The sequence below is a fragment of the Gopherus flavomarginatus genome, chromosome 1 (genome assembly GCF_025201925.1).
Source record: "Gopherus flavomarginatus isolate rGopFla2 chromosome 1, rGopFla2.mat.asm, whole genome shotgun sequence".
NCBI classification, from domain to species: domain Eukaryota; kingdom Metazoa; phylum Chordata; order Testudines; family Testudinidae; genus Gopherus; species Gopherus flavomarginatus.
In genome coordinates, this window is record NC_066617.1 from 71,991,234 (window position 1) to 72,010,503 (window position 19,270).

Consider the following 19,270-nt stretch of genomic DNA (forward strand, 5'->3'; position numbering starts at 1 on the left):
ACTGTCAGCCATCCAACAGTGAAACCTGATTGGTAGGAACAATGATGTCTGTTAAGGAGTGGTTGCATCTCACCAAGCAGAATATGACCCTTTCCAGGGACTAATAATAATGAGATCGGTCTATAGTTGGCACACTCAGTGAGAAATCCTTTGACTTTGTACAGGGACACTATGATGCTGTCTTTCCATTCTGCTAGTACTTTGCCTGATGCCCATTCTTTTAAGAACAGTTGATTCAGGCCAGTGCTCACTGGTTCCAGTGCATCTTTGAGTGGCTTTGGTAGAATACCATCAGGTCCAGCAGCATGTCCACAAGTGACAGAGGATCAAATCACATAGCTCTGGACATTTGTCATCAGATATGTGTGGTTCAGCACACTTACATAATGTGTTTTCCATCTGTCCAGGATCTCGTGCGTTGATGAGCAGGGTGAGCTGTCTGGTTTCATGATGGTGATATTAGAAGGCTATCTATGGCTGTCAGCAAGGTGGTTCTGTAAGCAGGACACTGATTAGGCTTCATCAGCCAGCGACTGATCTCATGGTCACATTTTGCCATGGCCTAGAAAATGCCTTTCAGCTATTTACATTCTTGAACATCTCCAAGAATGTAAATGGCTGTGTGTTTCTGCCTTTTTTGTTAATATATCAAAGGCTTCTTTAGAAAGATAAGGTTTCTTGTGTGACAGTCAGCTCCAGATGGTTCCAGTGGCGGCATGTGATATACCATTACGTATACCACTCCAGGTGATCTCCACGTTGTTCGAGAAGTACTGAGGTTACATATGTGACTCTTGATGGCCTATGTTTATTTTACTGCTTCAACAGCGTCCTTGGATAGAAATAGGACATTATACTGTTGGTGGACATCTGGCTTGCGAGGAGTTGGAAAATGCAACGAGAGTCTATGGTTTGAGTTTTCTGGTGCTTCTGTGCTGCTGAGGCTTGGTGAGATTTCACAATGGAGAGATTTCTGACAAGGATGTGGGCAGTTTCCTTCATGGCATGTCCATTGTTCGAAATCCAGGACCAGCGATAGCTGTAAAGTCGCCTAAACTAGGAGCCCCTAACAGATAAGCTCACAGTGGCACACCAGAAGCTGGGTGGTGGCATCATTTGGGTATCTTTAACCAAAGGGACCTTTCTAAGTTTTAAACCCAGTCATGGCATTGAGATCCCTGAGCACTAGCAAAGTGTCATGTGGTGGGGTTGACTGGATTTTTGCTGCTAGCTGGTGGTGGAATGCAAACTTTCCACTGGTGATGTGTCTTATATTGGTGCATAGACCACAATGATGTTAGAGCCAAACATAAAGTAAGTGAGGAGAGATGGGGTTTCATATAGCTAAATCTGTGTTAAGAGATTGTCTAATAGCAAGTGTGCATCTTGAGTTTGGTGTGGACCACCAAAGTGAAGGAAGGGTGCTGCTTCTGCAGTAAGTTGTTCATTCTGTGGCAGATGGGACTCTGTGGGTATGTCTACACTACGGGATTATTCCTATTTTACAGAAACTGGTATTTGGAAACAGATTGTATAAAGTCGAGTGCATGCGGCCACACTAAGCACATTAATTCGGCGGTGTGCGTCCATATATCAAGGCTAGCGTCGATTTCCAGGGCATTGCCCTGTGGGTAGCTATCCCATAGCTATCCCATAGTTCCTGCAGTCTCCCTCGCCCACTGGAATTCTGGGTTGAGATCCCAGTGCCTGATGGGGCAAAAAACATTGTCGTTGGTGGTTCTGGGTACAGCCTCACCCCTCCCTCCATGAAAACAACATCAGACAACTGTTTTGCGCCTTTTTTCCTGGGTGAACTGTGCTGATGCCATACCACGGCAAGCATGGAGCCTGCTCAGCTCAAGCCAGCAGTCATGGACGTTGTAAACACCTCGCGCATTCTCATGCAGTTTATGCTGAACCAGGACCTGAAAAACAGGGGAGAAGGAGGTGGCTATGGCAGCACGATGACGAGAGCGATGAGGACATGGACACAGAATTCTCTCAAACCATGGGCCCCGGCGCTTTGGAGATCATGCTGGTAATGGGGCAGGTTCTAGCCACTGAATGCCAATTTTGGGCCCGGGAAACAACCACAGACTGGTGGGACCGCATAGTGTTGCGGGTGTGGGACGATTCCCAGCTGCAAAACTTTCGCGTGCATAAGGGCACTTTCATGGAACTTTGTGACTTGCTTTCCCCTGCCCTGAAACGCCAGAATACCGATGAAGTGGGTATTCACCCACGAAAGTTCATGCTCCAATACGTCTGTTAGTCTATAAGGTGCCACAGGACTCTTTGCTGCTTTTACAGATCCTGACTAACACGGCTACTCCTCTGATACCAGAATACCAAGATGAGAGCAGCCCTCACAGTTGAGAAGCGAGTGGCGATAGCCCTCTGGAAGCTTGCAATGCCAGACAGCTACCGGTCAGTCGTGAATCAATTTGGAGTGGGCAAATCTACTGTGGGGGCTGCTGTGATGCAGGTAGCCAAAGCAATCACTAAGCTGCTGCTACGAAAGGTTGTGACTCTGGGAAATGTGCAGGTCATAGTGGATGGCTTTGCTGCAATGGGATTCCCTAACTGTGGTGGGGTGATAGAGGGAACCCATATCCTTATCTTGGCACCAGAGCACCCAGTATGTAAACCGCAAGGGGTACTTTTCAATGGTGCTGCAAGCACTGGTGGATCACAGGGGATGTTTCACCAACATCAACGTGGGATGGCCAGGAAGGGTTCATGACGCTTACATCTTCAGGAACACTACTCTGTTTAAACGGTTGCAGCAAGGGAATTACTTCTCAGACCAGAAAATAACAGTTGGGGATGTTGAAATGCCTATAATTATCCTGGGAGACCCAGCCTACCCCTTGATGCCATGGCTCATGAAGCCATACACAGGCAGCCTGGACAGTAGTCAGGAGCTGTTCAGCTATAGGCTGAGCAAGTGCAGAATGGTGGTAGAGTGTGCATTTGGATGTTTAAAAGGACGCTGGCGCACATTACTGTCTCGCTCAGACCTCAGCCAAACCAATATCCCCATTGTTATTGCTGCTTGCTGTGTGCTCCACAATCTCTGTGAGAGCATGGGGGAGACCTTTATGGCTGGGTGGGAGGCTGAGGCAAATCACCTGTCCGCTGATTACACGCAGTAATCCAGTTCTCTGGGATGATCGCTTTACTCCTCCCCCCACCGCGTGGCTGGTATCATGGAAGATCCCTGCTAGCCACCCCCCACACCGCGTGGCTGGTATCAGGGAAGATCCCTGCTAGCCAAATGCGAAAAAGCTCAGTGCCAATCACCCCCCCTCCTCCCCCCTTGGCTAACTGCAGGGAAGGATTTCTTTTCAGCCACAGGCAAACAGACCAGTAGGAATGGCCACCTCTGTCCCCTTAATTAAATTCCTGTATTTCAACCAGGTTACCATGAATGATATCACTCTCCTCAGGATAACACAGTGAGATAAAGAACGGATGTTGCTTGAATGCCAGCAAACACCGGGACCATATGCTGCCAGGCTTTGTCATGCAATGATACCAGATTACTTGCTACTAGCATGGCGTGGTCCAGTGTCCCACTGTGGAGGACAGAATAAGGCTGTGCTGCCCAGAAATCTTCTGCAAAGGCTTTTGGAGCTTCATGGAGATGTCCCTGGAGAATTTACGCTCCATCTCCAGACACATTAACAGACTTTTCCAGTAGCTGTACTGGCCGTGAATGCATCTTAAGTCTTCAGTGCAAATTAATCATTAAAAAACGCTTGCTTTTAAACTATGTTTTATATTTACAAAGGTACACTCACCAGAGGTCCCTTCCATGGCTTCATTGTGTGGGATAGTGGCTTAGGAGGGCTGGGAGGGTACTTCCGTCAGGCTGAGAAAAAGGTCCTGGCTGTTGGGGAGAACGGGGTGCTGTGTGCTCTCCACAAGCTCGTCTTCCTCTTCCTCCTCCTCATCTTACCCATCTGCAGAATACTCTGGCATGGCTGAGATTACCCCCTCCTCGGAATCCACAGTCATGGGTGGGGTAGTGGTGGCAGACCCCCCTAGAATTGCATGCAGCTCAGTGCAGAAGCAGCATGTTTTCGGCCCTGCCCTGGACCTTCCATTTCATTCTTTGGTTTTCTGGTAGGCTTGTCTAAGCTCCTTAACTTTCACATGGCATTGTACTGAGTCCCTAGTGTGGCCTCTCTCCATCATGGCCTTGGAGACTTTTTCAAATGTTTTTTCATTTCATCTTTTAGAACGGAGTTCTGCTAGCATGCAATCATCACCCCATATAGCGATCAGATCCAGTACCTCCCGTATGGTCCATGCTGGAGCTCTTTTTCAATTCTCGGACTGCATGGTTATCTGTGCTGATGAGCTCTGCGTGGTCACCTGTGCTGATCAGCTCTTCACGCTGGGCTAACAGGAAATGAAATTCAAAAGTTTGTGGGGCTTTTGCTGTCTACCTGGCCATTGCATCCGAGTTCAGATTCCTGTCCAGAGTGGTCACAATGGTGCACTGTGGGATAGCGCCCGGAAGCCAATACCGTCGAATTGTGGCCACACTAACCCTAATCCAAAATGGCAATATCGATTTCAGCGCTACTCCCCTCGTCGGGAAGGAATACAGATATCAGTATTAAGAGCCCTTTATATCGCTATAAAGGGCTTTGTTGTGTGGACGAGTGCAGGGTTAATTCAGTTTAACGCTGCTAAATTCGATATAAACTCATGGTGTAGACGAGGCCTGTGATGCTGATGATTATGATCTTGTAACAAGTGAGTTTTTTGATGAGCTGTTTTGTACCTCGTGCTGGTCACTGCTGTCATGTTCCATATGGTGACACACGATATGAGCCTCTAAGGTCTGGTTTGGACTTCCAGGAAATTGGGCTCATTGGGCCTGCACCTTTGCTATGCTGGGTTTTGGCTGCATATATCTTGTGCATGCAGAACATGCTCCTCTTCCTGGAGTTGGTAATAGTACAGGCTATAACCCTGGTGCTGTTGTCACAGTCTGTCATGGCTGGTTGACCCTTCATTTCACTCTGCCTTGGGACCAGAGTTGTAGAGGGGTTTTGTTTTTGGGACACGATCTCCCTTCCCAGGAACTCTTCTGCTAGATGTTGTTGGTTCCTGTTGGTGTGGATGACCATTATGAAGATCAAACTCTTCTTCCTCCCTATGCAGTCCATGTGTTGATAGTTGGGGCTCATCTACCTTCATCGCTTTTGGAAAACTTGGCCCTTGTCCTCTGGATCTGTCATTGACATCTGCTCATTACCTTGAGCAGGGGCCCTTATGAACTATGACAGACTGGGGCCAGTCAAATCCAAGTCTTGTGTGGGCAAGGACACCCACACTGTGTTGTAAAGCAGCTTACACTGCTACTATTTGTTACTCATGTGTGCCTGTGCAGATGCATAATTTGCTGATGGCTTCTTTATCACCACTCAGAGCAGGGTTTAAATGGTGTGCAGTAAATAACACATGGGACAACACATGGAATGAGGAGGATATAAAGAAATATTGAATAACTATCCATTCATGAGTTAGGCAGGGGTCATGCAGAAAACCTTAATTCTCGTTTCTTAACTTTTGAGTGTTTGATTTTTGATTACCACCTTAACATTCTTTTAATGTGTTTTTATGTAATTATTTTTATAGCAAAAATATATGCTTAGCACTTTGCATAGACATCCCTACCCCAAAGAACCTATGGTGTAAGGCCCTGATCCTGGACTGCAAGCATACTCACAGGCACAAAGTTACTTGTAGAGGAGTTTGTTGGGTCAAGACCAAAGTAGAAAAAAATACAGATGAATTATGGGCAAATTAGAAAGTAATGTCATTACCAAGTAGATGGAGCTCTTACTCCAGGCTCTTACTCTTATAAGTATCCCTTACACACACTAGTAGTCCCACTACAGTCAATGAGACCACCATGAGGATTTGCTGAATTATGCCTGTAAGCGGGTTCCGCCGGAGCTCGACCCTCCCTGAGGGGGAGGGGAGCCACACCGGCCTCGCTGTCGTCCCCGGGGCCGCTCCTCGGGCCTGCGGCCCTGCCCGGGGGAAGGTCTATCCCTGCAGTTACAATCAGAGCAGTGGCAAAGTCAAAAGGGGTAACCAAACACAGTTACAAGCAGCTCTGGCCCTTTGGGGCAGGGCAGAGCAGTGGCTTTAGGCTGGAGAGAGGGGGAGTCTGCCACCCGGATAAGGGTGGCAGGGGGAATGCAGGCTCACCCACTCCTCTGCGTTCCAGCCTGGGGCCCTGGTAGCGGCTGTCACCACTACCGATGGTCAGTGGGGGTCCTGACCGAAACACACTGACATTGGCAAGGTTAGATCTGCAGCCTGACTAGAGTCAGGTGCCCCTGGGCTACTTCCTAGCTCCCCCTCTACTCCTACCTGGTCCGGGGCCTCCGTTCCGGGGACGTCCAGGACCATCGGTTCCTCCCAGTCCAGGCTGGGCGGCAGGTCTGGTAATGTTTCGGGGAATGCGGGCCAAGCCTGGTCTGGGGGCTCGTTGGGGCCGTAGTAGGGGCGAGGCAGCTCTGGCAGCGCCTCATTGTAGCGGCCTCGGGAATGCTCCAGTGGCTCCTCGTCGTAGTAGGGGCAAGGCAGCTCTGGCAGCTCCTCGTCGTCACGGCCTCGAGAATGCTCCGGCGTCTCCTCATTGTAGTAGGGGCAAGGTAGCTCTGGCAGCTCCTGGTCTCGGCCTTTGGCCTGGGCAGTTTCCCAGTTATGGGCGTTGGCGGACACATCTGCTCCTGCCGGTGGCAGACCTGCAACTGAAGGCTGGGGCCTGGCTTTTATTTTTCCGGGTCGGGGTGGGATTTCCGGCCAGCGGCCCCGCCCCTGTGGATGACTGATGGGGCTCGACCCTCCCTGAGGGGGACGGGAGCCACACCGCCTCGCTACACTCCTCCCCCCCCCCAAGTCCGGCCCCCGCCTGTCGGGGCCGGGCTGTCCTATCTCCTCGAGGCGGGACAGGAAATCCGCGTTGGCATGGTCCTTGCCCGCCCTATGCTGGATGGTGAACGCATAGGGCTGCAAGGCCATATACCAGCGCATGATGTAGGCCTTGTTGTCCTTCATCCTCATAAGCCATTGAAGGGGGGCGTGGTCCGTAACGAGGGTGAACGGGCTGCCCAAGAGGAATAACTGAAGGGCCTCGCAGGCCCACTTGACGGCGAGGGCCTCCTTTTCAACCGTCGCATAGTTCCGCTCCCGGGGGAACAGTTTCCAACTGAGATACAATACGGGGTGATCAACTCCGTCCCCCTCTTGGGACAAGACGGCCCCTAAGCCGACGTCAGATGCATCCATTTGGAGGATGAAGGGCTTGTCAAAATCGGGGCTGTACAGAACCGGTTCTCGGCACAAGCAGCTGCGAAGCGTTCTGAAGGCTGCCTCACACTCGGGGGTCCATTGCAAAGTTCGAAGGCTGTTCTTCTTTAGTAGCTTGGTCAGGGGGGCTACGGTGGACGCGAAATGGGGAATAAACTGCCGATAATACCCCACGAGCCCCAGGAAGCACCGTACCTGCCGCTTTGTTGTCGGGGTGGGGCACTCCGCTAGGGCCTGTACTTTCCTCACGAGGAGCTTCACCTGCCCCTGTCCAACGGTATAGCCTCTTCCCAGGCTATCCGGCACTTTTTGGGGTTCGCTGTCAACCCCGCCTGTCGAAGGGTCCGGAGGACTGCTGCGACCTGGTCAGGTGGTCGTCCCAGCAGCGGCTGTAGATCACCACGTCATCCAGGTAGGCGGCTGCATACTCCTGGTGCGGCCGCAAGAGGTGATCCATGAGCCGCTGAAAGGTCACGGGGGCCCCATGGAGACCGAAAGGCATCCTAGTGAACTGGTACAGTCCGGATGGAGTGGCAAAGATGGTCTTTTCTTTGGACGTCTCCTCCAGCAGGATTTGCCAGTACCCTCGCTGAGGTCCAGCGCGGTGATGTACCGGGCCTCCCCGAGGCGGCCGAGCAACTCGTCGACCCGGGGCATCAGGTAGGTGTCGAAACGGGATATGGCATTAACTTTCCGAAAGTCTATGCAGAAGCGCCGGGAGCCGTCAGGCTTGGGTACTAGGACTACAGGGCTGCGCCACTCGCTCCGGGATGGTTCAATGACCCCCAGGGCCAGCATGGTCTGAACCTCTTCCTCCACTGCCTGGCGCATTCGGTACGGTATCGGCTGGGTGGTCTCCCGCACGACCTTCCCTGGTTCGGTTTGGACCATGTGACAGGTGGCGGTCATGCAGGCTGGTAGTGCCGTGAAGGTCCGTCGGAAGGACCGCAGGAGACACTTGGCCTGCTGATGTTGCTCGTCTGTCAGGGCGCTCCCCAACGCGGGTTCCGTCACCTCCTCCATCTGGGCTACTTCCGGACCTAGTTCTAACTCCGGCGGGCACGGGTCGATTAGCAGGCCCTCTCGGTCACACCACGGTTTCAGCAGATTGATATGGTATAGTTGCTTCTCCTTCTGGCGACCTGGTTGGCAAACCTCATAGTTAACGGGCTCCACTCTCTGGAGTACCTCGTAGGGGCCCTGCCACCGAGCCAACAATTTTGACTCGCTGGAGGGCAGGAGCAGCAGAACCGGTCTCCGGGGCTAAATTCACGCGCGCGCCTTGGTTATAGCTTCGTTCCTGCCTCCCCTGGGCTGCCTTTAGGCTCTCCCGCGCTAGGGTCCCCGTCTGAGTTAGGCGCTCTCGCAGCTGGAGGACATACTGGAGGAGCCCCTGGGTCGGGGAGGCCGACTGCTCCCACGTCTCCTTCATTAAATCCAGGAGGCCCCGTGGCCTCCGCCCGTACAAGAGATCAAAGGGGGAGAATTTGGTCGATGCCTGGGGAACCTCCCGGACAGCGAGGAGCAGAGGTAGGAGGAGTTGGTCCCAATGGCGTAGTTCATCTGGCGGGAACCTTCTCAGCATGTCCTTGACAGTCCGGTTGAACCGCTCTACCAATCCGTCGGTTTGGGGGTGGTAGACGGAGGTACGCAGTTGTTTCACCCCCAGGAGTCGGCAGACTTGGTTTAGCAACCTGGAGGTGAAATTAGTGCCCTGGTCCGTTAAGTTCTCCTTAGGCAATCCCACGTGGGCAAATACCTTCACTAGTTTGCCCGCGATGGTCCGGGCCGTGATGCTCCGCAGGGGGATGGCCTCCGGAAACTGGGAGGCATAATCGACCAGGACCAGGAAGTATTGAAATCCTGCTGCGCTCCGGGGAAGCAGGCCTACCAAGTCCATGGCGACGCGCTCAAACGGAGTTTCAATTAGCGGCATGGGGACCAAGGGTGCCTTAGGTGTCCGGGCTGGGGCGGCCAACTGACACCCCGGGCAGGAGTCGCAGTATTGCTTCACCTCCCCGTCAAGCCCCGGCCAGTAGAACCGAGCCCGAATTCGGGCCAGGGTCTTCTCATATCCCAGGTGGCCCGTGGCTGGTATATCATGGGCCAAGCTCATTACGGCCCGCCGATGGCATCCGGGCACGAGGAGTTGCATCCGCGGTTCTTGTGTGCGGGGGTCCTGCTCCGCCCGATAAAGCCGGTCCCGGCGGAGCTCAAAGTGGGGCCACTGCGTAGCCCGACCGGGGTCGATAACGGACCCATCAATTGCCGCAAGCTGCTCGTAGGCCTGGAGAATGGGGTCGGCCCGCTGGTCCCGGCAGAAGTCCGTGTCAAAGTGGGGCGCAGGGGGAGCTCCTTCGATTGACCCCTCGGCCTCTCGGGTTTCTAGTCCAGCTTCCTCGGTGTCCGTCTCGGTTTCCACCGGGGGTTCCAGGGACTCGGCCGCTAGGGCTGGTATAGACTGAAGGAGCCCATCAAAGGTGGGCCAGTCGCGTCCCAAGATGACAGAGTAGGCCAGTCGAGGGGCCACGCCGACGATCAGTGACCGAGTGAGGCCGTTGACAATCAGCCGGTCCCAAGCACTGGGGTAGGGCCGAACATCTCCGTGGATGCATTGCAGGTGAATAGGCCCCAGATCAGGATCTATCAGGGGCCCCAGGGCCTGACGGACCAACGTTTGACCACAGCCTGAATTGACCAGGGCCGTCGTGGCTTGGTCCCCCACGAGTACCGGGACCGTGAGCTTGGGGGGCTGGGGTCGCTGGGCCCGGCCTTCTCCTGCACAGACCTGCCCAAAGTCACACTCCATCTCCGGCCGTCCCGCTGTAAGTGGCCGGCCCTCCCACATCTAAAGCAAGGTCCTATTTCCGAGTATCCGCGCCGGGGACCGGTGGCCCGAGGGCTTCAGGGGCTTTGGCGGGGCTCCGACAGACCCACAGGGGAGGTCCCTGAACCCGTGTGCGGGCCAGGCTCCGAGCGTTGGGTCTGCGGTGCTGGTCCGGGGTCCGGTCCGTAGCTCGGCCACCATGGTCCAGGCGGGGCGGATCCTCTCCTGCCTCCGCAATTTTGGTCAGGCCTCGGGGCGGGTGGCTGGAAGGCCGGCCCCACGGGAGCTTCCGCAGTGAGGAAATCCCCCATGAGGGAGACTGCTGCCCCCAGGGTGGCAGGCCGATGGCGGAGTACCCAGGCCCTTCCTCGAGCCGGCAGGATGTGTACAAATTGTTCTAGGACCACCTGCTTGGTCACTTCTTCCGCCGTACGGGTTTCTGGCCGCAGCCAGCGGCGGCAGGCCTCTTTCAGGCCTTGTGGAATTAAGCGGGGACGGGCGCTGGTCGGGTAGGTCTGGCCCCGGCACCGTTGTCGGAAGGTCTCGGGGCTGATGTCCAAGGCGTCGAGGACCGCCGCCTTCACCTGATCATAGTCCTTGGCGTCTTCAGTGGCTAACCCGCGGTAGGCCAGCTGGGCGGGTCCGGTTAAATACGGGGCCACAAGGGTGACCCATTGGGCTCAGGCCCATCCTGCGACCAGGGCCATGCGCTCAAAGGTGACCAAGAAGGCCTCAGGGTCATCTCCTGGGCTCATCTTGGTCAGGCGCAGCGTCGCCGGCGGCCGGGGACTCACGGGGTCATCCCCCGTCGCCCCGTCGGCAAATCAGGCGGCGGGCCCGAGAAGTGTCTGTAGCTGGGCTCCACGTTGCTGGATGAGTTGCTGCTGGTGCTCCAACTGAGCGGTATGTTGCTGCTGCTCGAGATGGGCGGCCTGCTGCTGTTGCTGCTGCAGCAGTTGTGCCGCCTGCTGCCGCTCCTGGCTCTCCGCCAGCAGCTGGAACAGCCGTTCGATATCCATGTTTCCGGTCCTGGGAGCACCGGCTGCACTAGCGTCCTTCTGCCAGCCCCTTCTCACAGGGGCAAGGGGTCAGGTCCCTGGTCAGGTGCCAGTTGTAAGTGGGTTCCGCCGGGGCTCGACTCTCCCTGAGGGGGAGGGGAGCCACACCGGCCTCGCTGTTGTCCCCGGGGCCGCTCCTCGGGCCCGCGGCTCTGCCCGGGGGAAGGTCTGTCCCTGCAGTTACAATCAGAGCAATGGCAAAGTCAAAAGGGGCCCAGCCCTTGGTTCGGGCGGGGCACCAAACACAGTACAATCAGCTCTGGCCCTTTGGGGCAGGGCAGGGCAGAGTAGTGGCAACGTCAAAAGAGGCCCAGCCCTTGGTTCGGGCGGGGCACAAAACCCAGTACAATCAGCTCTGGCCCTTTGGAGCAGGGCAGAGCAGTGGCAGAGTCAAAAGGGGCCCAGCCCTTGGTTCGGGCAGGGCACCAAACAGTTCAGTCAGCTCTGGCCCTTTGGGGCAGGGCAGAGCAGTGGCTTTAGGCCGGAGAGAGGGGGAGTCTGCCACCCGGATACGGGTGGCAGGGGGAACACAGGCCCTCCCACTCTTCTGCGTTCCAGCCTGGGGCCCTGGTAGCGGCTGTCACCACTACCGATGGTCAGTGGGGGTCCGACCGAAACACACTGACGTTGGCAAGGTTAGATCTGCAGCCTGACTAGAATCAGGTGCCCCCGGGCTACTTCCTAGCACCCCCTCTACTCCTGCCTGGTCCGGGGCCTCCGTTCTGGGGACATCCAGGACCATCGGTTCCTCCCAGTCCGGTCTGGGCGGCAGGTCCGGTAATGTTTTGGGGAATGTAGGCCAAGCCTGGTCTGGGGGCTCGTTGGGGCCGTAGTAGGGGCGAGGCAGCTCTGGCAGCTCCTCGTCATAGCGGCCTCGAGAATGCTCTGGTGGCTCCTCGTCGTAGTAGGGGCGAGGTAGCTCTGGCAGCTCCTGGTCTCGGCCTCTGGCCTGGGCAGTCTCTCAGTTACGGGCATCGGCGGACACATCTGCTCCTGCCGGTGGCAGACCTGCAACTGAAGGCTGGGGCCCGGCTTTTATTCTTCCGGGTCGGGGCGGGACTTCCGGCCAGCGGCCCCGCCCCCGTGGATGACTGATGGGGCTCGACCCTCCCTGAGGGGGAAGGGAGCCACACCGCCTCGCTACAATGCCCTAAACTGTTTTTTTAAAGCCGAAAACACATTACATGCAAATTACTTTTATTTTATTTAGGTCCAACCCACAATTGCCTCTGTGCTTGATCCTATTTAAATTAATGTAGAATCTGGGTCTTAGTGTAACTCTCAAACAGCTTACAAGAACATGTATAATTGTACATTCTTGTTCAATCTAACTGTAGCAGAGTGGACCTCTGCTCCTGCCCTGAAGGGATTTAAAAACAGCCCGGGGAAGGGGCTGGGGCTGGAGAAAGCAGCCTTTATGCTGGACTGATTGGGGAAGTGGCTGCAGCTGGGGCCACACCCCAAACTGAGCCACAGGGCCTAATAAGAAGGCCAGGGAGCCAAAGCAGAAAGAGTCTCTGTCTGACTGGAGCGAGACAGGCTTGGCTGCTTAGGACCTCACCCAGGGGACCTAAAGGAAGGCAGGGCTGGGGGAAAAAGCCTTAGGAGCTGGGAAGCTCTAGGTCAGCAACTCCCCAGGCTGCAGGGCCTAATTCTAGGCCTGCAAGGTACTGGGCTTGCAGAGGGGCAGTCAGAGGGTGGGTAAAGGCAGCCAGGCCAAAACCCTTTTGCCTATGATGAGGGGCTGATACTGCAGTCTGCCCCAGGGCGTGGGGCTAGACAATGACTGGGCAGTAGCCAGTACTGAGGCAAAATGGGGATAGTGGGTTGGGGTTCCCCTGGGAGGGGGGAGACCCAGTTAAAGGGGCACTGAGGTCCAGGGAGGGGCCCAGGGCCAGCAGAGGATAGGTGGATCACCGGCCTGCAGAGGGTGCTCTGTAGCTGGAATTGAGTTAATTCCCAGAAGCAACCAGCAGGAGGTGCCGCGGGGGTGAGTCCACACATTTACACTAACCTGTGTAGTTAATAAAGTACTGTGATTTTTCTGTATTGCAAAATGTAGTGGTAACAATTTTATTTATGATTAAGAAACAGATCTCATCTTTTTCCATACAATAAATACTTTATTAGTAGCAACATATTGGTGGCCTTTTGCTATGTTACTCCTAAGTGGCTGTTGCTGTTATGGGGCATGTTGACAATTCCCAGTAGGGAAAGTAGTCCCAGGGGAAATGTTACTTGTAAGCGATGGTTTCTTGTACAAGGTGTTGCTGCAAACAAGCGTCTACTATGTTAGATATTTCTATGGACCCCATTGCCATGGTATTTTAGCATCTAACAGTCTTTAATGTGTTTATCCACACAACACTCCTATGGGGTTGCAGAACTCTCCTACCTCTCTTTATGGATGGGGAACTGATACACAAAGAGGCTAAGGTCCAGATCCTCAAAGCTATTTAGGCTCTCAACTTCAATGGAAGTTAGGATACTAAATACCTCTGAAAAACTGGGCATAAATGACTTGCCCAAGATCACTGTTACGAATCAGGGACTTGAACCCCAGTCTCTAATCACTGGACTGATTAATCTCTTTACTTAATGTTGTTTTATGCCTTGTTATGGGTTTTTCTCTCACACTGTATCCTGTGTTTAGCCATTGTTAAATTGAGAGTGGTGTTTTCACAGACCTGACTGGCTGTCACAGTCAACTGTGCCAGTAAAACAGTTATGTAGAATTGTATATAAAGGTTTAATGACACAAAATTCTGTTTGTTAGAAAGCTAATTGTGATAAAATTCATTAGATACAACATAGGGCTCAAGTTTTGCATTGGGATCTTTGAGACTACATTTGCTTTATCCAGCAACTTAACTTCTTCCTAAACTTTGTGGGTAGGATACTGGAGATATGTAGAGTGCTGTTTTAACTTTGGAAGGAAACAATATCAGAAAATAGTAACTTACAGAAGCTCAGAATATGGCCTCTATTTTTTTCAGGTTGTGATTATAATTGTTTCCTTGTATTAATCATTAGGTTACATTTTTTACATTACTTTACAAAATGACAACCACATCTGGGTGATTATTACAAACTTACAGAGCTTAATGGCACAAAGACAAATTTAAAGCTACACTCACACTAAGAACCTGCAGGGCTAGAACCTGGGTCTAGGGGGCTTCTAGGCTGCTGCTGCTTCTGCATCACCACTGGAGGCTTAGGCTGGGCTCTTTTTGGAGGACTCTGTGAGGCTGGGCTTGGCATGAAGTACCACCCAGCAGGATCTGAGTGGCAGCCCCTCAGTCAGAGTGTGGTGGCCCCTCAGAGCCCACTGATTGTACTTCAACCTGGAAGCCAGGAAGGGGAGTGGTCTGAATAACAACCTAGACTGCCTGCTTGCCTGCCTTTCCTCCAAATTGGGTATGTGATGGACCCTAGACTCTGACTTTCGACACTGGTTTGTCCTTGATTTTGCTGTTTGACTGCTGTCTGTAATCTCGTGCCTGACCCCGATCTCCATGTACCTTGAGCCTGCCTGTTGCCTCCTGAGGCCTGACACTCAGTTTTCCCTCTGGCCTTTCTCAGACACTGACCTCCCGGTAACCTGGTCATGCCTGCCTCCTGATATCTGAACCTTCATCTGTCCTCTGGCTGGTCTTGGACTCTGACCTCCAAGTACCTGACTTGGCTTGACTCTCAACTTCTGCTCTGACCACTAGATCTGACCGCCCTCATTCTGGTTGTAACACCAACATTGACTTTTTTTTTTAAATCGGCAACTGAATACCCAAAATAAAAAGATGCTGAGGCAAAGCAGAGTTCATAGGTACAGCACATCTCTGCAAGGAAAAGCCCAGGTTCGATGTTTGCTTGTATACCTTTCGGATAATTTAACTGGTACAGGAAATATTTATGTAAAGTAATCAGGAGCAAAGAGCAACCCTGGCTCCTGCCTCAGAGACAAAGATCCCATTGACTTCTTTGAGCCCAGAGTAGAGCTGCTAAAACCATTTCAAAATCTGACATTTTTCATTGAAATTATCAATATCTGTCCTCCTCGGCTACCACCCTTTCCCTGGAAGGAAAAAAGAGAAACGTGGATAAAATTTTCACAATTGTTTTTGCAGAATGTTGATCTTTTCTGCAACTAGCTGTAGCATAGAGCAAATGAAAGGCTTGTGTGTGCCTTACGGTACTACTAGGAATGGTACAGTGCGATAGTCAAGTCCACACCAGCAGAAGCTGCAGAAGGGGTTGTGTACTTCAAGGAGAGGGAAAATGGTTATTACTATAGCCATAAAGGAATGGAACATGCACTTCTTCCCATTGTTGACTAGATCTGTTGGCCATTGAAGAAGGAGAGTCTTCACTAAAAAGGTAAATTATGAGCCACATACTTAACACAATTAATATTAACAGCAAGGGGGAAGAAACACATTCCAAAATAGTGAGAGAACAGATTAAAGAATATTTAGATAAATTAGATGTATTCAAGTCATCAGGGCTTGATAAAATTCATCCTAAAGTACTTAAGGAACTGGCTGAAGCAGCCTCTGAACTGTTAACAATTACCTTTTGAGAACATGTGGAGGATGGGTGAGGTCCCAGAGGACTGGAGAAAGGTCCATTATTTGCCTATCTTTAAAAGGGGGAACAAAGAGGAGCTAAGGAATTATAGATCAGTCAGCCTAACTTTTGATACCTGAAAAGACCCTGGAACAAATTTATTTAAACAATCTGTTTGTAAGAACCTAGAGGATAATTGAGAGATGTAATAGCCAAAATGGATTTGTTAAGAACAAATCATGCTAAACCAACCTCATTTCCTTCTTTGGTAGGGTTACTGGCTTAGTGGCTGGGGGCAAGCTGTAGACATGATATATCTTGATCTTAGTAAGGCTTTTGACATAGTTCCACGTGACATTCTCAGAAGCAAACTAGGAAAATGTGGTCTCAGTGAAATTACTATCAGGTTGGTGCAAAAGTGGTTGAAAGACTACTCAGAGAATAGTTATCAATGGTTCACTGTCAAACTGGGTGGATGTATCTAGTGGGATCCTGAAGGGTCTGTCCTGGGTCCAGTATTGGTCAATATTTTCATTAACGACTTGGATAATGAAGTAGAGAGCATACTTATAAAATTTGTGGATGACACCAAGCTGGAAGGGGTTGCAAGCACTCTGGAGGACAGGATTAGAATTTGAAATGGCCTTAACAAATTGGAAAATTGGGCTGAAATCAACCAGGTGAACTTAAATAAAGACAAATACTGCACTTTGGAAGAAAAGAACCTAATGTACAACTGAAAAAGGGGGAATATCTGGATGGGCAGTGGTACTGCTGAAGAGGATCAGGGGATTATAGAGGATCACAAACTGAATATGAGTCAGCAGTGTGATGCAGTTGTGAAAAAGGTGCTTAAACAGGAGTGATGGGTGAATTAACAGGACTGAGGTATGTGAGACATCGGATCTAATTGTTCTAATCTCTTGGCACTGATGAGACCTTATCTGGAGTACTGTCTACTTTTGGATGTGGCACTTTAAGAAGGATGTGGACAAATTGGGAAGAGTCCAGAGGAGAGCAACAAAAGTTTTAGAAAACCTGACCTGTGAGGAAGGATCAAGAAAACTGGACATGTATAGTGTTGAGAAAAGAAGCAGAGATGGGACCTGATAAGTCTGTGATGGGTTATATAAATCTCGCACTAAATCTGAAGAGGTTAAAGAGCAACTCTGGACCCAGATGACCCTGTCGAGCCACACCTGCAGAGCATGCTTCAGCTGGAGGTGGAACTTGGAAGGGAAGTCAGACAATTCAGAAATGGTCTGACAAGGCAGGGAGAAGAGCCTGCCCTGAGAGCTCCTGAGAAGGGATGCTCCAGAAGCCTCTCTTGGAAAAGAGACCCTGCCTGCTGGGCCCAGACAGACTGAAGCTGAAGGTGCAGTTGATATTCATTTTTTTATTACCTTTTTGCAACAGATTGCAAAACTTGGACAATAGAGTGGGTTGAAGGAAGTGCCCAAAGGAGGGGCACTCCTGAGTACTGGACCTTTGATAACCTGACCCGAGCTCCCCGACCAACCCCGTTTCACCCTAAAAAGGGACTGACCCCTAACCACTAGGCCACACTTCCAGCAACTGCCAACATCACACTGTCTTCAAATATGTTAAGGGTGGTTATAAAGTAGGCAGTGATCAATTGTTCTCCATGTCCAGCAAAGTAGTAAGAAGGACAAGAAGTAATGGGCTTAATCTGCAGCAAGGGACATCTAGGTTAGATATTGGTAAGTTTTTCCTAACTATAAGGATAGCTAAGCACTGGAATAGGCTTGCAAGGGAGGTTTGGGAATCCGCATCCTTGGAGGTTTTTAGACAAAGGTTAGCCAAAGACTTTTCAGGGATGATCTAGGTATACCTGATCCTACCTCACTGTAGGTGGCTGACCTCCTTGAGGTCCTTTGCAGCCCTACATTTCTATGATTTTTATAGCAGCTCATCCTCCCTCCCCCTGGTCCATTTTCGGGTTAGCTAGCACCACTAGCCTGACACAGCCATTGCCTAGAGGAGACTTTGATCCCTTGTTTTGAGATGTTGAAGTAGGCTCCTTGTCCCTTCTAACTCATGTGTATCTCTGCAGGAGCTGGACACAATGTAGTCCTAAATGAGAGTATTTGTTGAAGAAATTACCGTTCCACTTTGGATATCCATGCAGGCAAACAGCTGAGATTTTTTTACTGAACACATCAGTATCTGAATTGTATAAGAAGTATGAACAGCTTTAACTTATTGCATTCTGAAAATGGAGGCCTGGAGCAGTCATAGACGGGCTTCAGGGATGTTAATTGTTTGTGTACATGAACGAGCTTATAAATGGTTGTTTTGGCAGTCTTATTTTGCTCATTGAGGATAGCTATATCAGTGCCAGAGAAAAGGAGGAAGAATGAATTATATTTTTTGTATCCACTCTATTAATACTTTCAGGGCTTGATATAATACGCCTTTAACAAACCATGAACTTCTCTCCTACTGAGCCACTGCATCCTGCCTACATTCAAAGTAAGCAGGGAACCATTATACTAATCCACTGTACCATTGTATCTCTAGCAAACACATGTAAGTGATTGCTCTGAATGTTTATTTTAATGCAAGGAGTGCCGAGTCTTTTATTTGGCAATGCATACAGTAGGAGATTGACTTTCTCAACTTTGTTACCTCAGTTGTGCAAGTTCTGTTCTTGCAGCAACCTCTTTTTTTTCAGAACGGTATAGCTATAGCAGTAACATTTGGCTCTGTGAGACTAGAACACCCCAACAGCCTCAGAGTGGTTCATCTCTGCAATTAGGATGGTTTAAAAACATGAAAGTAAATTGATTTTTTTTGTGTGGCTTTGTTTTTAATCAGGTGCGACTGTATGCACGACCTGATGCAATCAGAAGAGGATCTGGGGACTATGCACTAAATATTACAAGGAGACTCATTGAGTTTTATGAAGACTACTTTAAAGTGCCCTATTCCCTACCAAAATTAGGTAAGACTTTTCCAAGATTGCTGTTTGTCCAAGGGAACTCTATTCTAGAGATTAGAAAATAAAGTTGTTTTTACTGGTAGATTTCAATGTGAAGGATTTGGGGGTTCAGTTAGAAGGGACGTTGAACAGGAAATTTAATTCTCCTAAAGAGAAGAAACCAATTTTTCACCTCTTCCTCATCTTGCCTTTAGGTACAGCTACTAAACAACAATTGAATCTATTAGGCATTGAGACTCTAGAGAACAGAAGCTTTGCTAATCAGTTCCTGCTTTCCTGATGCTCAGCATGTTGGGCCACACTATCATTAGATAGCCCTCGGGTTATGTTTATTCAGTCATATGTACATCTTGATTGCTCAGCTGCAGAAGGGAATAGAATTGAAAATAACAGTGGAAATGGGAAATTTACAACATTTAAAGAAAATATTTGTTGATTAGCATAGGTTCTTAATGATATATGCTTGACAATATTGCTGCTTATTGAAGAGAATTGTTGTGAGCTTATTTTACTGTTCAA

The 19,270-nt window shown here is 50.8% G+C and overlaps 1 protein-coding gene across 1 annotated transcript in view; it reads left to right on the forward strand.

Annotated features, from left to right (window-relative positions):
* The window catches only part of TRHDE (thyrotropin releasing hormone degrading enzyme), a 336,033-nt gene that overhangs the window by 72,738 nt on the left and 244,025 nt on the right, over window positions 1-19,270 (forward strand). Inside the window, exon 3 of the mRNA XM_050934690.1 lies at window positions 18,628-18,754. Within this exon, the coding sequence (XP_050790647.1) occupies window positions 18,628-18,754 (127 nt within the window). The remainder of the gene's footprint in view (window positions 1-18,627; window positions 18,755-19,270) is intronic.